The following is a 20,682-nucleotide window of genomic DNA, read 5'->3' on the forward strand; positions in this document are numbered from 1 at the left end:
TGCTGTCAGCTGAGGGAGGAGTGTTAAAGCGGCAGGATCTTGCTGTACTTAGTGTCTTCAACTTCTTCCAGTCTCTTATCTGATGTCTTCTGGATTCTTTGACTTCCATCCTGGTAATGCTTTTGTTTTCTAAATCCTTTTCCAACTGACTGGGTCAGAAAGTAAGTTGTTGTCTGTTTTGTTAGACGCCAGTTCTGGTAGCCGAATGGAGGCGAGGCTGCTTCAGTGCTGTGGCCCAGATCCAGCCAAAAGCAAGGCCGAGTGTGCAAGTCCCAGTAGGCCCTCACATACATACACAACGTGTAGACAAATGTACAGTTATATACCCTCTGCTGTGACAGCCCGGAGAGGAGCCAGGGCAGAGGCTCTGCTGCTCTTGTCTAGGTTAACAGGGTTCCCCTGCCTGCCCTGGTGCCTCTGTGCTTATGGAGATGAGCCTTTGGTGGGGTGATGGCTCCTATGATGGGCCTGGGAGGAGCCTGGGTGAGGGTGTTTTTTGGGTTCCCCCGCTTGCCATTGTGCCTCCGTGCTCCTGTGTGTGTAGGTGAGCTTTTTATCCTATAACCTAACACAGCTCAGAGCCCAGATTGTCTCTCTGCCCCTCCCCTGCTTCTTTCTTGTACAGCCTATCACTGGTGGAAACGCATAATTTTTTCAAATTTTCCATTTTGCTGTGTTTGTCTCCTCCCTGGCATATTAGGGTAAAGCATAGGGAGAGGAGGAGGGAGAGAGGGAAGAAGGCATGTATAGGCTGCTGATGTTGCAATTTAAAACCTGCTTGTGGAAAGGGAGTGGGGTTGTTCTTGTGTCCTTTGTATACTTTTTTCCTTTTCCAGATTAACTTCAGTCTGGCAGCTGGAACACCTTTAAAGTTTCAGTGGTGCCAGGAGAGATCATTGAACTGACGGTGAATTATTCATAGTGTCATTCCACCAGTATTCTTATTGCCTTATTCCAGAGTGATCGTTTTGGTCTATGGTATCATTCATTCAGTTGAAGTAGGATACGATATACTAGTGCATGCTCTGCTCCTAGCTGTGACAGGAGTACAGCGAGGAAGGAAGAAGCCTGTGGACATTAATTTTTTCCAGTTTAAAGAATGCTTGAATTCATCATGTGTTGGGCAAGTCATTGCTCAAAACTGGATGCTGTAGCAGACTACGCTTTCTGGGTCTGTCTGCTCTCCTGTTTTCTTCTTTGTAATGAAAATAAAATCATAAATTATCTGTGCAGCTTTCTGCCACATGATGTATTGGGTGTTGTGCACCCTAAGATATACAAAAAGATTAGTTGTTCACGTGAAAAATAGCGACACTAATATGAATAAATAAGAGTTTTTCATTATCTTGCTTCCAATGTTAACCCAATCACTAACTGGTTCTGCTAATTAATTCCCTGTGCAGTGAAAATAATGCAGTATTTTCATCAGGCACCCTTTTGTAATGCACCTCTTGGCATATACCCCTAATGCTACAAGTTTCAAAGACAGCATGTGAAAAACTGAACTGCCTGATGGACAGCTGCATAGGGGAAAGGCTGGAGAGACCATGCCTGGATTCTTGAGGTCACCAAAACTTGAATGTCAGATGTTAGAGGCATAGATTTTTCACTGGAGAAGGTGGGTTGGCTGTGGAGTGTGGGGAAGACTGTCAGCAAGAACGTTGTGAAGGTGTGCGAGAGGCTACCTGGCACCTAAATGCAGTTGTCATGCGATCTGTCACTGAGTACTCAGGAGATTGCCTTCTCAAGGAGATTGGGATTACAGTCCTGTTTTGGAAAAGAATCGGAGCCATCCCATAAGACCCTAGTGTAGCTTTGTCCTTGCATCCTGTTGTACACACAGATCTCAGGCTGTGATCTGAAGAGAATAGTTTGCTAGTCCTGTGGGCTGTGCTTGGTGGTCTGTGAGGTCCATGCAGAGTTTAAATCGAACAAAATGTTTCTGCAAGAATGCAGGCATAATTCCTATAATTCCTTTTCAAAAGGGCTGGGAACATTTTCCCACATTGCCCAGAAAAGAACTGTAGTTAATCTCAGCTTGAATGTTTGTGCCTGTGTTCAGCATTTAAGTGGCTGAGTGAAGAAATTGAGGAAAAGAAGCAGCACAGGGTTATGATGCAGAAGAGCTCAGACCTGGGCTGGGTTTATGCCTGATACTTAGGTGCTTGATTATACCTTAATCAGCTGGGTTAATTGCAACAGAATATTGCCTGAGGCCTTTGAGCTCTAATCAAGGATAAGGATCTGAATCAAGTACTATAACTGGAAGAGATGAAATAAAGATTTTGGTTTTTTTCAGGCTTTGAAAGTTCACTTGCAACAACAATAAATGAATTAGTTACCAAACCCCAGATCTTGTGATCTCTTCCAAGATTATCATAACACTTCTCGCCAAGGACTGTTTCGGGCATTTACTTCTGAACCCCAATTGAAAAGCTTGAAATGAATGGACATTTCATGGTTAATTGTAATATAATTAAAGGAAAGGGAAAAAAGTCCACACCTAGATAAATCCTGCAGAAGGCATTGCCACAAAGGCACTAAATTTAATTACAGGGATAATGATGCATTGCCTGCAGCATAAGAGGAAAAAGTACTTTCTCTTCTAATAACCTAAAACTGTGTCGGCTCAGAGCCAATCACTTGTCCTGGAGTATATCTGAATAAACAGCTTTTTTTTTTTTTTATAATCCTGTTTGGATTATAAATTCAAGTGTGAAGTCTCATTTAGCATTTGAAATTCTTATCTGCTAGACTAGAGGAAAGGTGGCTTCTCTTACAGCAATCAATTTAAAAATGCATCCTTTTCCAAACAGCTGTTGGAGTAGCAAGCCTTCCCATTTTCTGAGCTGTTAGTAAGCACTCTGGACAAGATTTGGGGTCAACTTCTGTTTTTTGTCTTTCTCATTGATGGAAAAATGAAATTGCTTTCCTTTGTTTTACAAAAACTTCTAAGGTATTGATGTCTTAATTTTGCAATAGAAGTTAGTTCAATAGAGAGATTTGAAGGGGACCATCTGGCTTCTGTCCAGGACAGGCAGCAGCCAGGTCCCAGAGCAGTCACCCTCCCACCTCTTGTATTTGTACCTGGGAGCAGATAACAAGGTTATCTACAGCTCTGAGGATGACCCTGCTGATTTTCTTCAGGAAAGATGACATTTTTCTTGTTCAGTTCAGACAGGCAGGGACTTCAGGGACAGTGAGGCCAGTCCGCCCTCTTTTGTAAAACGAATAGCACAACTGAATCAACTGTGAAAATAGGGTGCCCTTTATTTCTCCCAGAGGGTCTGTAGCTGGGTGCCAGGCGAGCTGCCTGGCTGGGCTCTTTGGTCTGGCAGATCTCTCCATGCTCTCAGGTGAGATGACTGGTCTTGATTCTTTCTCCTTTGCAGTTCACTGGCACCAAACTAATGCTGTTTAGACAGAGCTTGTATGTAAGTTTTGTCCACTTCTCTTTTGCAGGGAGAAAATACCTAGCTCCTTTCCCACTCCCTCTTTTGTGATCTCTGATCTCTTTCATCTTATTTTCATGATTCTCGTCTCTGTATTTTAGTAACCATGGTTTTGAGTTATGTTCTGAATAGTCTCCTGCTGCTTTTTTATACCTCCTACCATAGTCCTAGCAGTCCTTAACACCGGAGTTGGACTCCTGTGTGTGGCTAGTTCATGTTTCCTACACTCCATTAGCTTGGGGAAGAATTGTTCCTGATTTTCTTTCAGTATAACCAGTTGTTAGCCACAGAAACAGGCAGTTGCAATCTGTGCTTTTCAGTTCCCGTCTGTACAGCTGCTTGAAGCCACGGAATGCTTTTTCAGGGTATTTCTAGTGCTGCAGCTCTCGTCACGTGGGATGTCTGCTTCTGCCTCACCTCCTGTCACCTTGCTTTTGTCCATCTTTGCTAAACTCATTCTAGGTGCAGAGCTGGATGGCCAGGAGGGCAGCAATGTCCCCATAGTGACAAGCTTTTCTAGCTCCTACCAACACAGGCTTAAGGACTTCTCCAGCAGATGCTACAAGAGCAAGCGAGGAGTATATGGAAACAAGGAGAGTGGTGGCAATGGGGAGAAAAATGTATGTGTCTTCATGAAAATATCAAGGCAACCTTTGGGACAGGCTAGAAACACTTACTTTGAGATCTTATACAATGAGCTGCAAGCTATGCCATGCATGCGTTTGAAGGGGTATGCCCCCCCCCAGTCTGCTTCAGGTAGCCTTCTTCTGGAGCCAGAGTAATGAAGTGCAGTAAATAGTTTATGATATTCCTGTTAGAGGCTCAAGAAAAGTCAGCTGGAAAGTATCCTGCAGCTGGGATCTTGGAAGAGCTGTAAGGCAGAGTAAAGAGATGGTTGGTATATCAAGGAGACACCTGAAGAAAATGGAGGAGTGTAAATTTAGGAAGTAAGTGTGAAAACATGGGCATGCTATGAGGAGGAGATGCATGGTACCCTGAGTTGAGGACAGGAATGTATGGATACCTGTAGCACCGAGTTTGTCAGACATTTGGGGAGCAGAGGATGAGATGGTAATTAGCTGTTCCAACTCCAGGGTCTGTAGTGATGATCCCACAGAGAAAAATAGGCAGAAGTCTATGCAAGCTCTGTGACAGAACAGGAAAAAAGTTTGGGTAAATGCATATAAGACAGTAAGAGTATTGGCAGGACTCGTAGCTGGAAAATAGAATGCTGTAGAATTTAGGAGATTTTTCTAAAATTGAGCTGTCTAATGAAATAATTTCTGAGCTAGAAACTGAATTATCTACTTGTCTATGGGCTTTCCTGGGGAGCAGCGGGAGGGGATACTCGCTAGCGCGGGGTGGGTTGAGCTGCGTGTGCTGTGTAATGGCCAGGCAAGGTGCAGCCACCAAGGGCCTGGAGGTTTTGTAGATGAGCTACACGTGCAGATTACGTGCTGTTTGTGTGTGCAGAAGGTGCTGTGTGTGGGTGTTGCGGAGGAGGGATGTGTGTGCTGGTGTTTAGAAGTGTAGCTAAGGGAGGCTCTGTCTGAAGAGAAGGGCTCTGGGTTATGGAAAGATGTATATGTGGCTTAAATATGACACAAGATCAGAGAAACCTGGGCTTGATTCATCCTTGCTTACATAAGCAAAATGAAAATAGGATTCCTGCCTTCTATCACACGCATCTAAATCCGAGATTCAGGAAGAGTCTAGCTACTTCAGCTTGGCAGCGTTCAGCCCAGGATTTCAGTTTTATCTTGCTGTGTCATTAGGGAAGTGCTGGATGGGCAAGAATTTCTAGGAGGAGGAGGAAGCATTTGGCCTGCTTGTCCCAGTGACCGGTGGGTGTGGGACTTAGGCTGTTTGCTTTCTTGTGCTCCTTGCAGCTGTGCTGCACATGTGTGGTTACAGCATCTTTAGCTGAAGCACCAGCTGGAGAAAGTGGCTAGAGGGAAAGCAAACTGCTAAGTCACAGGGGAACTGCCCAGATTTGATTTCCACTGGGTCTGAATTTGGGACTTAATTTCCTAAGCCGGGAGGGAGTTGGAGCTGCACGCGCTGAACAGTTGGTGATTGTACTTCTTGCAGGCGCGCTGCGCTCTTCTTCGGTGATCTCCTCTGGGTTCTTAATGGCCAGGCCTTTTGGGCTAGAGAACAGCTGTCAGCAGCTGGAAGGAGGAGCTCTGCTTGTCTCAAGATACTCCAGGGCATCTTAGCAACAAAAATGTGGAGAAATGGAGGGTTGCAAAGCAATGTCATCAAGGGAAGCACAGAAAATGTGGAGACTGAAAAAGAAAAGGGAGTAAGAGAATGACAGAATAATGGGGGAGTGGGTTGCCAGAGGAGAGAAAAGATGCATGAAGTCAAATGGATTGGGTGAAGAGACAAGGGGGGCTTTCAGAAAGCGGAGTGCACCCGTGTGTGTGAGAGCAGGACTGCGCTGAGCACAGGAGGTGCTGTTACTAGCAGGCCTGGGACTACGTCTGGGAGAGGAGCTGCGTGTAGGAGAAGCATGTTGGTGTGTGTGTAACTTTGGAAGGAGGCTGCTCTTAAAGCTCGGGTGTGTACAGAGCAGGGCAGACTTCAGAGGGTCTCTGTGAGGTGACTGGTATCTGGGTTCCTGCAGCACTGAGCCCTGGAGGGTGTTATTTATAGCAGCAACCACTGAGGCAGGAAAAGTTTGCTCAAGCTGTCATTTGTGTGAGCCGGAGCTGGAGTCTAGCTCTCCCTCCCTCCTGCTCTTGCTTACTTCAGATTTTCACTGTAATTAGCAAGCTTTACATGAGCCGGGTCAGGGCTGGCAGCTTTCTTTAGAAGACTCTGTTCTCCAGGCAGGAATAAGGAAAGATTTTCTTCTTCTTCTTCTTCTGGGAATACTTAGCCTGATCATTTGTTTTATTTCAAGGGCTATTCTCATGCACTGAGGTGGAAGCCACGGGATGGGAGGGGCAGAACCACATTTTTTTCTGAAGTTGCAGCAGCAGAAGCCAGCATCTGAAAATTCAGAGTTAGGCTTTAAACTTTGAGCTTAGGAGCGATAGAAAAACCTTTTTAAGATTCTAATCTGTACTAATTTGGGCTTGTCTAGGATAAGAAAAGCATGTTAGTCAATACAAAGCTGTTCTACTGTTGTTTACCTTGAAAGCCTCTTTCCTTTAAAATCTGAAAAGCTTCCTTTTGAGTACCCGAAGTGATGGATTGAGAACAGTGGAGGGTCAGTGTACAGATACAGATGGTTAATATCTGTGTTTCTCTGACAGACGGTGGCAATGCTCTGTTGTCACATGCTGTAAAGCCTCTTACAGTGTGTATATGTCAGCAATATCATCCCAGTCAAGGAAATTTCCAAGCTGAAATTCGCAGTTCTCTGCTATGGGATTTTTGCAAATAGGATGTGGTGTTTATGCTATGTGGGGTGTACGTTAAAGGTGGTCACTGCTGTGCTGATGCTTGTGTTGGTAAAAATGCCTACCTGTGCATGTGTTTATGCCTCCTGAGCAACACACATCCTTCACCACACAGAGCTTGTTGCTTCGGTCTTTGATCTTCGCTTCATTAATGCCCCAGGGAAACATTCAAGTGAAAGTGGATATGTGCCATGATATGGGCATGTGGCCTGGGTTCGTGCCAGGAGAAGCCCTCCTCTGGAAAGCAGCAGTCCTCTGGAAGTTATATTATTAGACTTCACAAGACCTCCTTGGAAAAAATGGATCCAGGGTGTTGTGTTTTTTTGAGGTTACTTCTGTGAAGCCAGAGATATACTGCAGAGGGGGGATGATGGCAATGTAGAGTTAGGTTTCTAGATAGGATGCCGTACATATGGCTTTAGGTTCTCTTTTATTAAATGTGTTTGCAAGAATGACTGATACTCCTTCTTGCAGTGTGTCCCGATGTTAGATTAAATTTTAGGGAAGGCTCTAAGAAATCCGGAGTTATGGGCAAGAAATAGAAGAGATTCTGTTTAATAAGGTGAAAGGCTGATCCTCTCAGGAGGGATAAGCTGTTGGAAAGTGGGAGCCTGGGAAGGTTTGGGGAGTAACAGGGGAGGGCAGACATGTCCATTTGCAATGAAATACAGACATTGTATTTTTTGGGAAATCACAGCACTTGAGAATATTCCCTCTTTGAAATACTGCTGCAGAATGAGGTGGGCTCCTGGAAGAGTGTGTTGGTGTCTGTCTACTGGGAGTTTGATTTGAACATTGGAAGAAAATGGATCAGGGCTCGGGGGAGACTGGTAGAAGAGGTGGGCTTCTAGGACTTCATGGTTTTGGAGTGACCTGTTAAAAGGTGGTTGTGAAATAGGTTAACTGCATTCCTGGGGCTGTTTGTGGGAGTGGAGATGTAATGGGAGAACATTTGGCAAAGGGCAATTTGTTGCGAGTTAGAAGTGATCCTTAGTGGTGAATGACATGGAAAAACGGTGACAGTTTGAGTCATTTCCAATAACCTAGAGAGAGCTCTTAAATTCAGATCTCATCCTGGGTGGTTTAAGGACATGACACAATATGCATGGCCTTTGGGGTGTATGACCTCCATGACCCAATCTTTGCAGTCTGATTTCTTAGGAATGTAAGATATAGGTACAGCCTTGCCCAAAGTTACGAATATGAGGCAAAAGTGGCAATGGGAACCCAAGTAGAGGCCCAAGATCAGCAGATGCATTTTAATGCAAATGTAAAAGAGACCAGAGAAGCAACAGGGGCCAAATGTTTGATTAGAAACAGGGCTGTCAGCCCAGGGTTCTATGATCAGGGACATGATTGAGGGAAATGGCTGAAATAAACAGGCAGCACCAGTAAAACGAGAACAGATTGTATCTGAGTTAAGGTTTAGACTGTTTGAAGCCAATTTCCAATGTAGTTGAGCCTGGCAGTTTCACAGAGTTGGCATCCACATTTAATAATTACAAATTGTATTAAGAAAACGTGCATTAGGGTTTAGTTTACCGAAGAGCTTGTGACATAGCAGTGATTCTCAGCATTTTTGACTTGAAACCAGGCGTAGACCTGCCTAACCACTTAGTAATGGCATGCGAGGAAAGGAAAAATCACAGAATAAGTTGTGAAGCACAAAAAGAAGTGCGATCTGTGAATCCCGGTGAACAGGGGGTTGTGGTGTAGAGTGAGGAGCTAAAGGCCCTGAAATTTTGCACGTGCCCCTGTTAGTTCTGATTATATCCCCTTCAGCGCTGGGGGGGAGGGAGAAGAGGCACTGTTTTTAATTCCTTAGCACCTTCCCCATCCAGAGACACCTTCCCTTCCTGTATCAAGCTGTCCTTGGATGTGAGCAGAGCCAGCGTTTCCTCCTTCTGTCCCAACAGTTGCACACGGAGGAAACCGCTCCACAGTGATTCCCGTCACTCGAGAGCCTGGTGCTGCCTCTCTGCTGCTTGAACGGGTGTGCTTCTGCTCGCCAGCACGCTTTTTGGGGAGGGGAGCAGGGAAGGACTGCCAAGGAGTGGTGGTGACCGCACAGTTTTCCCGAGTTTGGCACTGATTTTCTGTTCTCCCACTTCTTTCACTCTTCTCGTATTGGCAGCGGTGGTCCCTTTAGCTCCCGTAGAATGACTGGTGGCTTTCCCTGCATGTGACTCATCCTCTAGGGAATTCCTGAAGCAATGAGTCAAGTTATTGGGAAAACTGTTTGCCCACTAGCATAAACTAGGAAGCCAGGGAGCCTGCCTATGGTATCGTAGAGAGGCAATTACTTTTCAGTGTGACTGGGATTGTCCTCTCTATTCCTAAAGGCAGGTCACTTCAAGAATAGCTGTAGCAGCCATGCATCGCTGAATATATTTATTTTCACCTTGAAATATGCTGCTCCTGATCTTTTTTTCCTGTTTTTTTAAGGTGGCTGATCTGATAAGCATTCCAGGGTGGAGTAAAACTGACAGATTTGAATTTGCCAGTATTGTAGTGAAAAATAGCTTGCCTAAAGAAATGAGGCTGTCAGATTGGCACCAGTCAGCTACATCTGAAACACTCCTTTCGTAAGTACCATTTACCACTTCATTCTGCCCTGGCTGACTTAATCCAGCCCTTGTTATTTTTACTATGGATGAATTAACGGTTGTGTGGTTTACAACCATGAATTAACAAATTTTGAATATAGCCGTGGGATATTACAACAAAAACAAAGCACTTTGATCCCCAATAATTGTGCCCAGGAAAAATTAACTATTCTACCACATATGTGAGCGTGGGTTGACCAGGATTGTTTGCATTGCCTGCTGATAGGAGCCGGATTTGGGGTGCCCAGCTGCTCAGCATTTTTCAAAGCGAGGTGCTTGCTGTATCTACAGACTTAGGTCAACTCATCCAAATGTTCTTTCCACGTTCTTTCCCTGCCCCATTCAAGACAAGCTTGTCTTGTCACTGGTTGCTGACTATTAAACATTAGCAGATTTTATTACCCTGTAGAACAGTAAGTTCTAATTAAAATACAAAATTAGTTTCACTTTTTAATACATTTTTTTCCCCCTAGCAACTTGGACATTATTTTTGCTCAAGCTTGGAATCGTCAGAAAGCTCAGATTGTGGGCTTTGCTAGCACAAAATGTAGGTGGTTGCAGATATGTCGGCATTGATACAACGATTGGGTGTTGTTTTTAACTAAATTAGTGTCAGCAGACTTGGATTGTGCTCCTTCTCCACTCCCAGGTTTTCAATAAAGTGGCTCATTTTAAGGTAAGTTTATCTGTCAACTTCTGTTGTTTCTTGACCAGTTATTCATGAAGACTTTTAATTTTCTGTAGTCTGACAAGTATGAAGCTTGGAGTTAAATTGCGCTCCTACTGAGGTCAAGGAGAAAAGCACTGATAATCTTGGAGCTATAGGGTGAGGCTTTTTTCATCTCTCAGAACATTATTCTTCCTTTAATTTGGGCAGTTGAAATGTTTCACAGTGATCACTGTCTTTATGTAGTAAAATAAAAGTGCTCTTAAGAGGAGGATTGTGCTTATCCCCTGCAGACTTCTTCCTTTTTGCCCATGGACAAATCCCAGCCTCTGGGGTATCCCAGCTGGAAACAAAAAAGGGGAGGGGAGACTTCAGATCCTGCTAGTTTGGGTTTTTTCCTGATTATATACCCATCTTAGTGCAACTAAGGCAGGTGGCACCTTGGCAGATCCACCTACTAAGTGCACTTGCTGGAAAAGGGCTCATGAGAGGGGTGCTGAGCATGCTGCCCGGATAGCGGTGTTCAGCCTGTGTGTCCTGACACGGGGGGTGTTGGGAGATCTCCTCCCAGAGGGAACCATCATGATCTACAGTGTCATTGGTTTGTAGGACTATGATGTCTGGGAACAGGCTCTGAACTGGTACCAGTTGATTAGAGGAGGAATATTTCAAAGTAGAGAATTTCTTTGGTTTTAATTCAGTGGATCCTTTATCCTCCTTCTAACTGGTGGTTGTGAATAAGTGCTGTGAATAATAGTGGTTTGGTATCATTTAACTCTACTTAGGACCTCTCTGTACTCTTGCACTAAATCCAATATTTTTTTCCTGAAAACACCACCGCTGTGGACAAGTACATACCAAGCAGATACATTGGTTGTTCTGGTGTCTCTATAATAAAAAGTAATTGTTCAGAAAATGTATTCAACTTTGCAAAGAACAGCTTTATTCCTGAAGACAGTGGTGCTATGGCTGGCCAGCCCTCCAAAAGCAAATGAGCCGCTGTCACAGGCTAAAGGTGAGAATTTTATCTGGTTTCTCCATTTGCCTGTGACTCCATTGAATGAAGGAAAATGGATGTTGCCAACTTGCAGTGTATTTGTTGGGTTTTTTTCATAAATGGTCACTTTCTCTCATGTTGTTGGACAGGGGAAAAGCACTAATCCTTGCAGTTGCAGAAAAATGCTTGAAAACTTGAACCCTTTGCGTGCAGAGCCCCAAAATTAAATATTTTAAGGGTAACATCTCTTTTTAAAAATACTCGTGAATTTTGACATCTCGGTTAATGGCTCAGACTACCTGAGATTATCTATACTACTGCTCAAGAGCAGGTGATATGTCAGCGTTGGGCCCTTTGCGGTGTGTTGTGCACAGCATTGTTCTACAGGAAAATAACCAGTTTGGAGCGAATAGCAAATGTGATACTAAATCTTCTGCGTTAGTAATACGGTTTTGAGAGCTGATTTTTTTTTCTTGTGAGAGAAGAGGGACCATTTAAGAAACTCCAAGAGGCTTTTGAAATTCGAGGGTATAAATTGTAAGGCTGCGAGGTTCAAGAAGGTAGCAGATGTTGTCTGTGTTTGAAGGTAGTGTGGGACTCGTGAGAGCTATTTCTACCCAAGGCAAGAGGTGTTTGGAGTAAGGGACAAAGGGGATGGATTTATCAAGGAGCACATGCACTTAGAAAACATCTTGATGTGTTTATGCTGCCTGAGGCAAAAGGGCTTTAAAGAAACATTAGGGAGGAATAAGCTGAGAGGGAGATGGGCCAGTGTTGGGCCAACTAGCCAGTAGTCTGTTCTTGTTACTACCAACATATTATTGTGACCATCACCATTGCACTTCCAAGAGTGTATTTATGCCAGCGTTTATGATTTCAGCTGGTGGGATGTCCAGGTAAGTTCTTGGCCCCTGGGTTTTGAAGGCCAAAGATGCGATGTACTCTGAGATGTATTTTGGGTATTTTTGTCAGTGGGCACTATTGTCGTTCCAGATCTAACCTAATCATATTAGTTCTGTAATGATGACATTGTAGTGAGACGATTGTGGTGCGGTGGCCTTATCCTGGGGGAGCTGCAGCTGAAATGTGCTAAGCCACAGGAGGCTTTTTGAACCTTCCCTTTCTCAAATCTGATGGCTTAATCCCACGGCTCTGGCACTGTCTTTCATTTTATTTCCTTCTCCTTGGAAAATGGGAGACTGTAAAGGAGAATCTTAAAAGTAGGTGTGAAATTGGTATTTCAAAATTAAAGATCCCATTGATTTTTACCAGTGTTCCCAGCCCATGCTCAGTGGTCTGTGGCTTGGTTGTAAATACGACTCTTAAATTTTATATTAATTCATACAATATTCTTTAAAGTACAGATCTGTTCCCTTAATCATAGCCAGTCATGCTAGAACTATCCTCACAACCTTCTGGCAGCTGCTGTACCATCTTCCCCCAGGGAAGGAGCTTTCGCTGCAATTCCTGCAGACATTGCTTGCAGTAGAGACCTTCTGCCACTTGTAAAAGGCAGCTCTGTCTTGGGAAGGGCTCATCTTCCTTTGGTGCCATGTCATTTGTCCCCACCTTGTATTGTGAGCCTCTGTTCCACACTCTGTGTGTTGAGTAGGTATTTCTCCCTCTTGTAAGATGCTCTTAGATATTCCCAACCTGGAAGGGCACTTTTTTGAAGGTTTGGGTATTTTTTTCATCTGTCCTACCCATTTATTTCTGCTGTTTTCTTGCTAATGGTTGTCATGGGTAAGTTGTGCAGGACATACACAGCAGCCGACCTTTCAGTCTCGCTCATGCTGCCTGCTGGGTCCTGCAAGAGGTGCTGGAGGAGAGATGGGTTCGTATTTGTGCAGACACAGGCAAGCGAATGCCTCCTAGCCAGCTTCAGGATGTTTTGTATGGATGTAGCCACATCCCCCCTTCTCCCTGCAAGGGAAGAACAGTTCCCAGATTGTGAAGAACCAAGCTCAGAAACAGAAAGAGCTCCATTTAAGGCCCTTAAAAATAGCTGGATGAGGACCGATGAAGTTTGATCCAAGTTCTAATTGATGATTTCCATCAAGTACAGTAGGCGCTTCTAGAAAGACATGTTTAATGGGAACAGGAGGTTTTGTAAGCTGCAGGGGTAGGGACCCAACCTGGGGTAGAAAGCCCATGTCCCACGTGGGCCATCCTTGTGAGGAAAGGATGGATAAGGGGTTCAGGTAGGGGGGTGACTTGATGGGGTCGGGACCCTATCTGTTAGTGAAGTGTGATTTCAGGGGGAGGGTTTGTATTTTATGAACCAGCAGAGGTTTAAGGGTCAGGAGCTGTATGGTTAAGCACACCAAATGTTTTTTATTTGGTCATCCAAATTTGACAAACATACTTATTTTAAAATACTGTTGCTTTTTTAGTTCACTTCAGCATAAAAACACTTTGGCATGTGCAAGAAGTATGGAGAGCTTCAATAGCTCTAATAAATAACTGCAGAAAGAAGAAACGCAGGTGTACCAGCAAGGGATAGAATGTGGGTCTGCTTGTAGAAGGAGATGCTGTGCTGTGGAAGAGCACTTGCAGTTGCCATCTTGTGTGGTAGGAGGCAGAAGGCACTTCTAGAGGACCCAGCTGGATGGAGTTAATCTGGCGCTGTTCAGACACTGTCCTGGGCCTCCCTTGGGCTACTCAGGTGGCTCTTAGGGCTTACTGTGGAGATGCACCAGTTCTTCTCCTGGGGCTCTCTAGCCAGGCTGCTGCACCCTCAGGACAGGTGTCTGGATACCTGGGCAGGGTGACCTGGTTGTGCTGTCAGGGGAAGGGAAGGTGCCTCTGCTGTGGCAGCACAGGCAAGCGGAGGAGCAGAAAACAACTCCCCAGGAAATGCTGCTGTTTGAGCCGCCGTGACACAAAGCTTGTTCTGTTTCAGTTTTCCAGAAGGATTTTCCTAAGCAGCTCTAGCTCTGGATCTGTGCGAGCCGGCAGTCCTGGGCTGTGACTTCTCAGCGGGACAGCAGGTTGGGGCTGGGACATTCCCTGGGAACAAGGTGGCATTTCATCCAGTACTGCGGGAGCGTGTCCCTGGGAGGGCCAGTGTGCCGGCACACGTGCCTGGATTTCTGTGGGACAGCAAGGGGCTTTGTCCTGTAGTGACTCCTGCAACCATCTACAGAGCTAAGACCTAGAAATCTCCTTTCTTTTGGGCTTCCAGTAGCAGTGAAGATGAAAGTCTGGTTTCTGGGCTTTGAACAGTTGTTATTTTGAGGTAGTTTGGATGAATAATACTGTAAGACTCTAGAGTTGAGGCAGAATTTGGGGAGACCAGCTGAAAGAGGGTGCTGACAGATATGAAGCACAGATGAGATGGGATTGCTTTCTCATAACTGGGTCGCGTGCAGTTGCAAGCAGGTCCCCATCTCAAGCCGGGGGCAAAGGTGGGTGATGAATGTATCGGGCTAGCAGGGCTTCCTCCTGCAAATGCCTCTGCGCAGACATTGCCAGTGGTCTGTCAAAGTGAGAAGAAACTGTTGGCACTGGTGGATCAGATTTCAGAGTGGTGTTGGCCTCCCATCTTTTGTTGGACAGAAATAGCAAGTTATGGTCTGAACTGCAGCAAGGTTGAGTGGGGACCAGGAGGAGGTTTTTGGGCGATGGAGGGGGGGATGCTGAGGGAGCCTGCAAGCCCTTTGTGGATCCAGGGATGAGGCTTTGCAGGGGGTTAGTGTGTTGGGCTGTGTGGGTGCAACTGTGCCTTGGGTGTCTGCGTGATGCTGCGAGCTTAAAGCAAATCTGCTTGTGGATTTGGGTGGTGGGGAGTAGCTGATTGTCTCCCGGGGTGTTGGCGTGGTGTGGGTGGTCTCCTGCGGTGCAAGATCTACTCACAGCCCTTTTCCTTCAGCTATGGCTGTGTTTGGCTTGTATTTACGTGTATACCTTCTTCTGAGGCTAATGTCAGATGTGATGGGATGTTGGATTAGACTAAATCTCCTAGGTTTAGCTGGAATGTTGTCTCGCTGTAGCATTTTTCTCCCTTGCTCTTTTCTAAGCCTTCCCCTACAGACAGCTAATTCTCCCCTTCCCCCACATCCTGTCATACCCCAGAGCATGTCACAAGGAATTAACGGCTGAAAAGGCCTGGGAGAGGCTGCTCCTCTGGAACAGTCTCTCCTTTCTGTGACCAGGGTGGCCCCTCTCTGTGCCCCTTTTGTGTCCCATCCAATTCCCATCCCCCTGGCCATTCAGTACATGCCAGAGGAAAGACCAGCGGCCCTGAGCCTTTCCCAGCCCTGATGCCATCCGCTGCAGCTGAAGGGCTTCCCGTGCATAACCGGGGCTCCAGGACAAGCCCGAACGGCTACCGCAGCGCTCCTGGTGCTGCCGGCTCCTTGGTGGCAAGAGGGAGGTTTGTGCTGCTGCAATTGCTGCTGTAGAGCTTTCCTTCTCTCCTGTCTCTGTGCATCTCTGACAGCATCGCCCGCTCTCGCTCCCAGTCCTCCTTCCCACAATTCACATACAATCTCCTCAGAATAGGGATGATGTCACTTCCTTCTAGAGGGTGCTGGGGGTGTGGAAGGGGGGAGTCACGACCCCTGGCTCGGTGGCTTTCAGCAGCCCTGATGAATAAATGAGGTTGCTGTCTTGGAGGGAGGGAGTTGCTCTGAAGATGATGCCAGGCTCTGTCGGCAGGCAGTCACCACACCATCCTTCCCTTTGCCGAGTGGGAATTTCAATGGCTGCAAGAAGAGTTTGCTGCTCCCTCCTTCTCTTGTGATGTCTGTCTCCGTGGATATGCACTTTTCTTGAAATACCTTTACGGGAGAGAAGAATGTGCAGCAGCTGGACCACATGCCATGTAAGATTTCTGCTTCCATAGATCTTTCTCTGATCCAAGGGTGAAGGGCTCTGGACTCTTGGCACACAAAGCTTGTGCCTGCATGTGCTTCCCCCTAATTTCAGGGTTGGGAGCTTGGGGCTTCTTGTACTGGGGTTCAGGTTTCAAGGTCCTGGGAATTTTTTGCTCTTTGCAGCAATTTTAGGGGCAGTGCAAGGGATTCTTGATGCAAAGCTAGGGTCAGTGGTCTCAGGACTGTTTGCATTCTGACCTTCTGCTTTCCTCACAGCTCCCCTGCTAGATCATATCTTCATATTAAAATGTAGTTCCTGGGATGAAGCCAAAGAGTCCACACACTGAGAGCTTTAGTGGTTTTTTTTTTTTTTTTTGTGGGCTTTACGGTCTCAGGCCTTCTATAATCTCCTTTCTTTCCCAATTGGGGGCAAGGCCCCAGACCTCATGGTTTAGATTTTTAATAGACAGTCTTTGAAAATTGATTGAGACTCTTTCTGCAGTGCACAGGGAGCCTGGTAAGTATACAGCTAGGAGTGACAGTCCCCCAGTGAGTATTCTCGTGTGTGACAGTGAGTGACAGGCTGCTCTGCTCCATCCCCATCTGTTGCTGTGGATAAGGAATTCACATTAGATGTTTGCTGCTCTTGCCGATACCCTGCCTCTTAAACTGGCAGAGGGTGGTGAAAGCAGGCAGAGCACAACTGCTCGCGTCTGGAGAGGTGGAAGAGTTGTGGAAAGCGTGTTGGCGGGATGCAGCCATAAGCTGAGGGATGCTAGGAACTGAGGTCTAGAGCTTGGCTGGGAGGTGCCGCAGTGGCCAGAGGCAGAGTGGATGAACGTGGAAAGTGTATCCACGTCCCCTGAGCGGGGAGATGTTCAGGATATAAGCGCTTTGTTACGGGCGGCGCGTGGCAGGCAGGCGGGTTGTTCGTGGCAAGGCTAGAAGAAGTTGCCAGATGGCCAGAGGAGTGAGCAGTTTGAAGGTAGAGCTGCAATGTACCCAGTGCTCTGATTATTATGTGCTAAGGAAGTGTGAATCCAAATGGTGTTGTAATTTCACATTTGCTTTGTTTGTGGAATAGAGCGTTTCCTTCACCCAAGTGAGTAACGGACTGGAAGTGTGTCAGCCTGTTAACTATGGAATCTCCCAGAAAGTGTGAAAGATTTGTGTAGGTTTTCAATATGTGGTGACTCAAATGGGTAGGAAGGTCTAGTCCACTGGCCGTGGGTGTTGGTACAGGAGGGGAGACCCCTCTGTTTTGAGATGTTCTGCACAGCAGGTAAGGGATGGGGTAACCACACCTGACTGGTGAGGAGGTTTTAGTAGGACAAGGCCAGCTTTTGTTACTGCAGCAATCAGTGCTGTGATGGTTTTGTGACCGACCACAGCCTAACACTTGTGTTACTTATGAAGCTTCAAATTAGTTTAAATGTGATCATGTTGCTCCCTTTCTTTTTTCACGCAGAGCACTAAATTCAAGACATCATATACAAGTTTGATTATTTTTTTTATTTTGCCTGGTGCATGAGGTATAGCAGATGATATTCCCTCTGAAACACTGTTGGAAATCCTGATTACATTGTAAGTAACAAATGTGGATAGTCTGCTGTTATGCTCAGAGGCAACAATCAAATTGCCAGATCGGTACAAAGAGCAGTTATTACTTTGAAGATGGGGCTTTGGAGTGGCGTGGTCACCGCAGGTCGTGGATGGAGCACTCTGGCTGCAGTGTGTGAACATGAAGATTGGGAGGTTAGTGGGGTTGGAATAGAAGTGCTGTGATTTGGAACTGAGATACATCAGTTGGGAGAACCTGGCACTCTGGAGATGATGGCTTGGAGAGGAGAGGCACAGGCCAAGGCGTGGTGTCCCCTGGTCCGTGGTAGCGCAGGAGAGTACTGGTAAGAAGTGGAACGGGGTTTAGGGCACGGAAGAGAGGGACAGGACTGACCACTGCAGTCAGGAGATCACTGGGGGCAGACTGCATAGACATGTTTTCAGAAACCAAAGTTTGACAAAACCAAACAGGATGACGTGGGTCACAGTTGTAGAAGAAATGCAGAAGGGAGATGGGGTATGCCGCTCTGATGCGGTGGACTTGTACTGGAGCAGGCTGGAGTGTGTACAGCAGAACTGAAATGGTGTGGGAGAGCTGTGCTGGGAGGAGGTGTCTGGATAGCCCTGTGGAGTCTCGTGACTTATACCACTGCTGTTTCTTTTTTTAAAGGGTTTGTGAAGCTTTAAAAATAGGAGTACAAACAAAATGTGGGGAGGAACAGCCAGCTCCTCAATCTTCGACCTTTTAATTGTTAGTGCCTGTCAGGGCCAGTGTGAACACAAAGGAGATGTGGAGCTGGCAGGGTGCTTCTGTGCAAGTGATGCTCAAGTGAGAGATCTCCTAGGAGCTTGCTCCCTAGCTCTGAGTGCTTGCTGTTGGGAGCCAGTCAATAGCTTCTCCAGATGCTGCCACTAACTGCTAATGGGTATTTTGGCTTCCCGAGCCAAGTGAGGGAGGGAACTGTTGGACAACAAGAGAAGAGGCTGGCAGGAGGTGTGCCTGTGGAAGAACATGCTAATAGGGCCTTTCTGTAGAGTTGAGGCCCGTGTAACCTGTCCAAAACACACCAAAACAGTGGCCGCTTACCAACATGCAGCCCTAAGAGGATTCCAGGTAATCTTGTGAAGTGGAGCTGGTGATTATGTTCAGTGAGTTACACACCAGCTTCACCTGATACTTCCCACTCTTCAAACTGTACATTCCTCTCCTGTCCTGTTCGAGCATGCCATGCCCCCTGGTGCTGGAAGGAAGAAGCTCTGTCATCTTTGGTGTAAAACCTGTAGCGCTCAGGTGCAGCCCTGCTGGTGTCTGGCTCTCTGGAGGGGGTTGAAGAGGGTCAGCAGCATCTTTGAGTCTGTTCTTTTCCAGGAGGTGAGTGTCGTCCCTGCTGAACTTCCTCAGACCCGCTAGCCATGCCAGGGATTGTCGTGTTCCGCCGTCGCTGGTCTGTAGGCAGCGATGACCTGGTTTTGCCAGCCGTCTTCCTCTTCCTCCTGCATACCACCTGGTAAGTGAGAAAGGCAGAATGATGGTTTGAATTCTCCCATGAATTCTTTTTGCTATTCCTGTTTCTTGCAGCTGTAATTCTTCCTGCGCTTATACATGCGGCTGGAAGGCTTGTTTGGGGCATTTCTGACAGACACCAACATATTTCCAGCTTCTGGTTCTTTGGAGAAGTTCTGTTCTAAGTTCTAGTTCCAGTTCCAAAGAGAGAGCCTGACCAGAGCTCCCCACATCCTCCAGTGCTACCCAAGGTTGTCCACTGGAGTTTGGGGCTGTGTTTCTTTACAGGGGTTCAGGGAAAAACAATTGGAGTGGCAATCCTGTGGGATAATATGACTTGCCACAGATCATCAAATTGTTTTGACTGGGGTAGCAGGGCCTCTGGATGGCTTGTGGGGAGGAGATTTCTGGCCTAAATTCATATTAATTGTAAGTAGCTGCGGGGACGCTGAGGATCCTCAGTGGCTTTGTGAAGAGAGCAGGTGTGGGATGTTACATGCAGCTTTCTTTGGCTTACTGCTGGTAACAAGCTGGTTTGTGACTGGCAGGTTTGTGATCCTCTCTGTGGTGCTCTTTGGGCTGGTGTACAACCCCAACGAGACCTGCTCGCTTAACCTGGTGGACCACGGCAGAGGCTACCTGGGCATCCTGCTCAGTTGTATGATCGCAGAGGTGGCAATCATCTGGCTCAGCATGCGAGGCAGTATCCTGTACACAGAGCCCCGGGACTCGATGCAGTATGTGCTCTATGTCAGACTGGGTAAGAGGCAGCGGCCTGAGGCCTCCTAATGACTCAGCCTCCACACTGCCATCTGCTAGCGCAGAAGACTTCTCTCCCCACACCCTGACAAACACACAGCTTCTGAAAGACATCCAGATGGCCACTTGTATGTGATATGCATCTGAATACATCACATATACTGCACCCTGTCATTGCTGTAAGACTCTCATGCAATGCCCCAAATATCTTTCTAGCAAACCTTTAACTTGTCATCCTCATTGCGATGCAGGTACATCCCTTTCCTCTAACAAAATATGCTCCCCTTCTGTCTCGCAACACAGATCTGCCAGTGAGATGCATCTACACCTCTCCCCCACCTTTTTCCCCACGTTTTCCTACAATACAGGCATATGTCAATGTAAATCGTGGGGGTTCTGACCCCGAGGCATGTGCGTGTCCTTGCCTGTCATACGGACACTTAAGTCTACACCCACCCTGAGACATATACTTGACCTCTTGGCTCACGTGTGATGCATCTCTCCATCCAGCAACCTGCACTTCGATACTCCACCTTCAGGCACCACGAGATAAATAGGTTTACCACCTGCTCACTGGTTGCGTCCTCTCTCAGAGTGCATATTTGTCTTCCTGAAAACATTTCCTTTCTCACTCACCCACTAAGAACTAGACCAGAAAAGCGATTGTTCCTTGATCTCTTTCAGGGCTTCCCTTTTAGCTTGTCTTCCCTCGTCTGTTCCGTTGTCTTCTGGGTACAGCAGCTTGATCAGTTTTTCTGTGTTGAGTGAAGATTTTAAGAGGAAAAACCCTTTGGAGATGCAGATCTGGTTAAGCCCATTTCAAACAAAGCTTCTCATGTTTTTGCAGCTCTGTTTTGGCTGGATTGTTTTCATGCTGAATTTGCTAACATACGGGTAACCTTGCTTGAAA

General features: G+C 46.4%; 1 protein-coding gene across 6 annotated transcripts in view; it reads left to right on the forward strand.

The window, feature by feature from the left end:
- Positions 1 to 20,682, forward strand: part of DAGLA (diacylglycerol lipase alpha) — a 73,156-nt gene that overhangs the window by 12,850 nt on the left and 39,624 nt on the right. Inside the window, exons 1-4 of one of the 6 annotated variants that reach the window (XM_074842096.1) lie at positions 15 to 113; positions 9,308 to 9,447; positions 18,879 to 19,017; positions 19,562 to 19,773. In XM_074842096.1, coding sequence (XP_074698197.1) covers positions 18,923 to 19,017; positions 19,562 to 19,773 — 307 coding nt within the window. In that variant the 5' untranslated portion in view covers positions 15 to 113; positions 9,308 to 9,447; positions 18,879 to 18,922. Of the gene's footprint in view, positions 1 to 14; positions 114 to 9,307; positions 9,448 to 10,024; positions 10,145 to 15,791; positions 15,958 to 18,878; positions 19,018 to 19,561; positions 19,774 to 20,682 lie in introns of those variants that run through there. The other 5 variants (XM_074842095.1, XM_074842097.1, XM_074842099.1 and 2 more) reach the window with 5 other exon arrangements.

Source organism: Strix aluco, chromosome 16 (genome assembly GCF_031877795.1).
Source record: "Strix aluco isolate bStrAlu1 chromosome 16, bStrAlu1.hap1, whole genome shotgun sequence".
Lineage (NCBI taxonomy): Eukaryota > Metazoa > Chordata > Aves > Strigiformes > Strigidae > Strix > Strix aluco.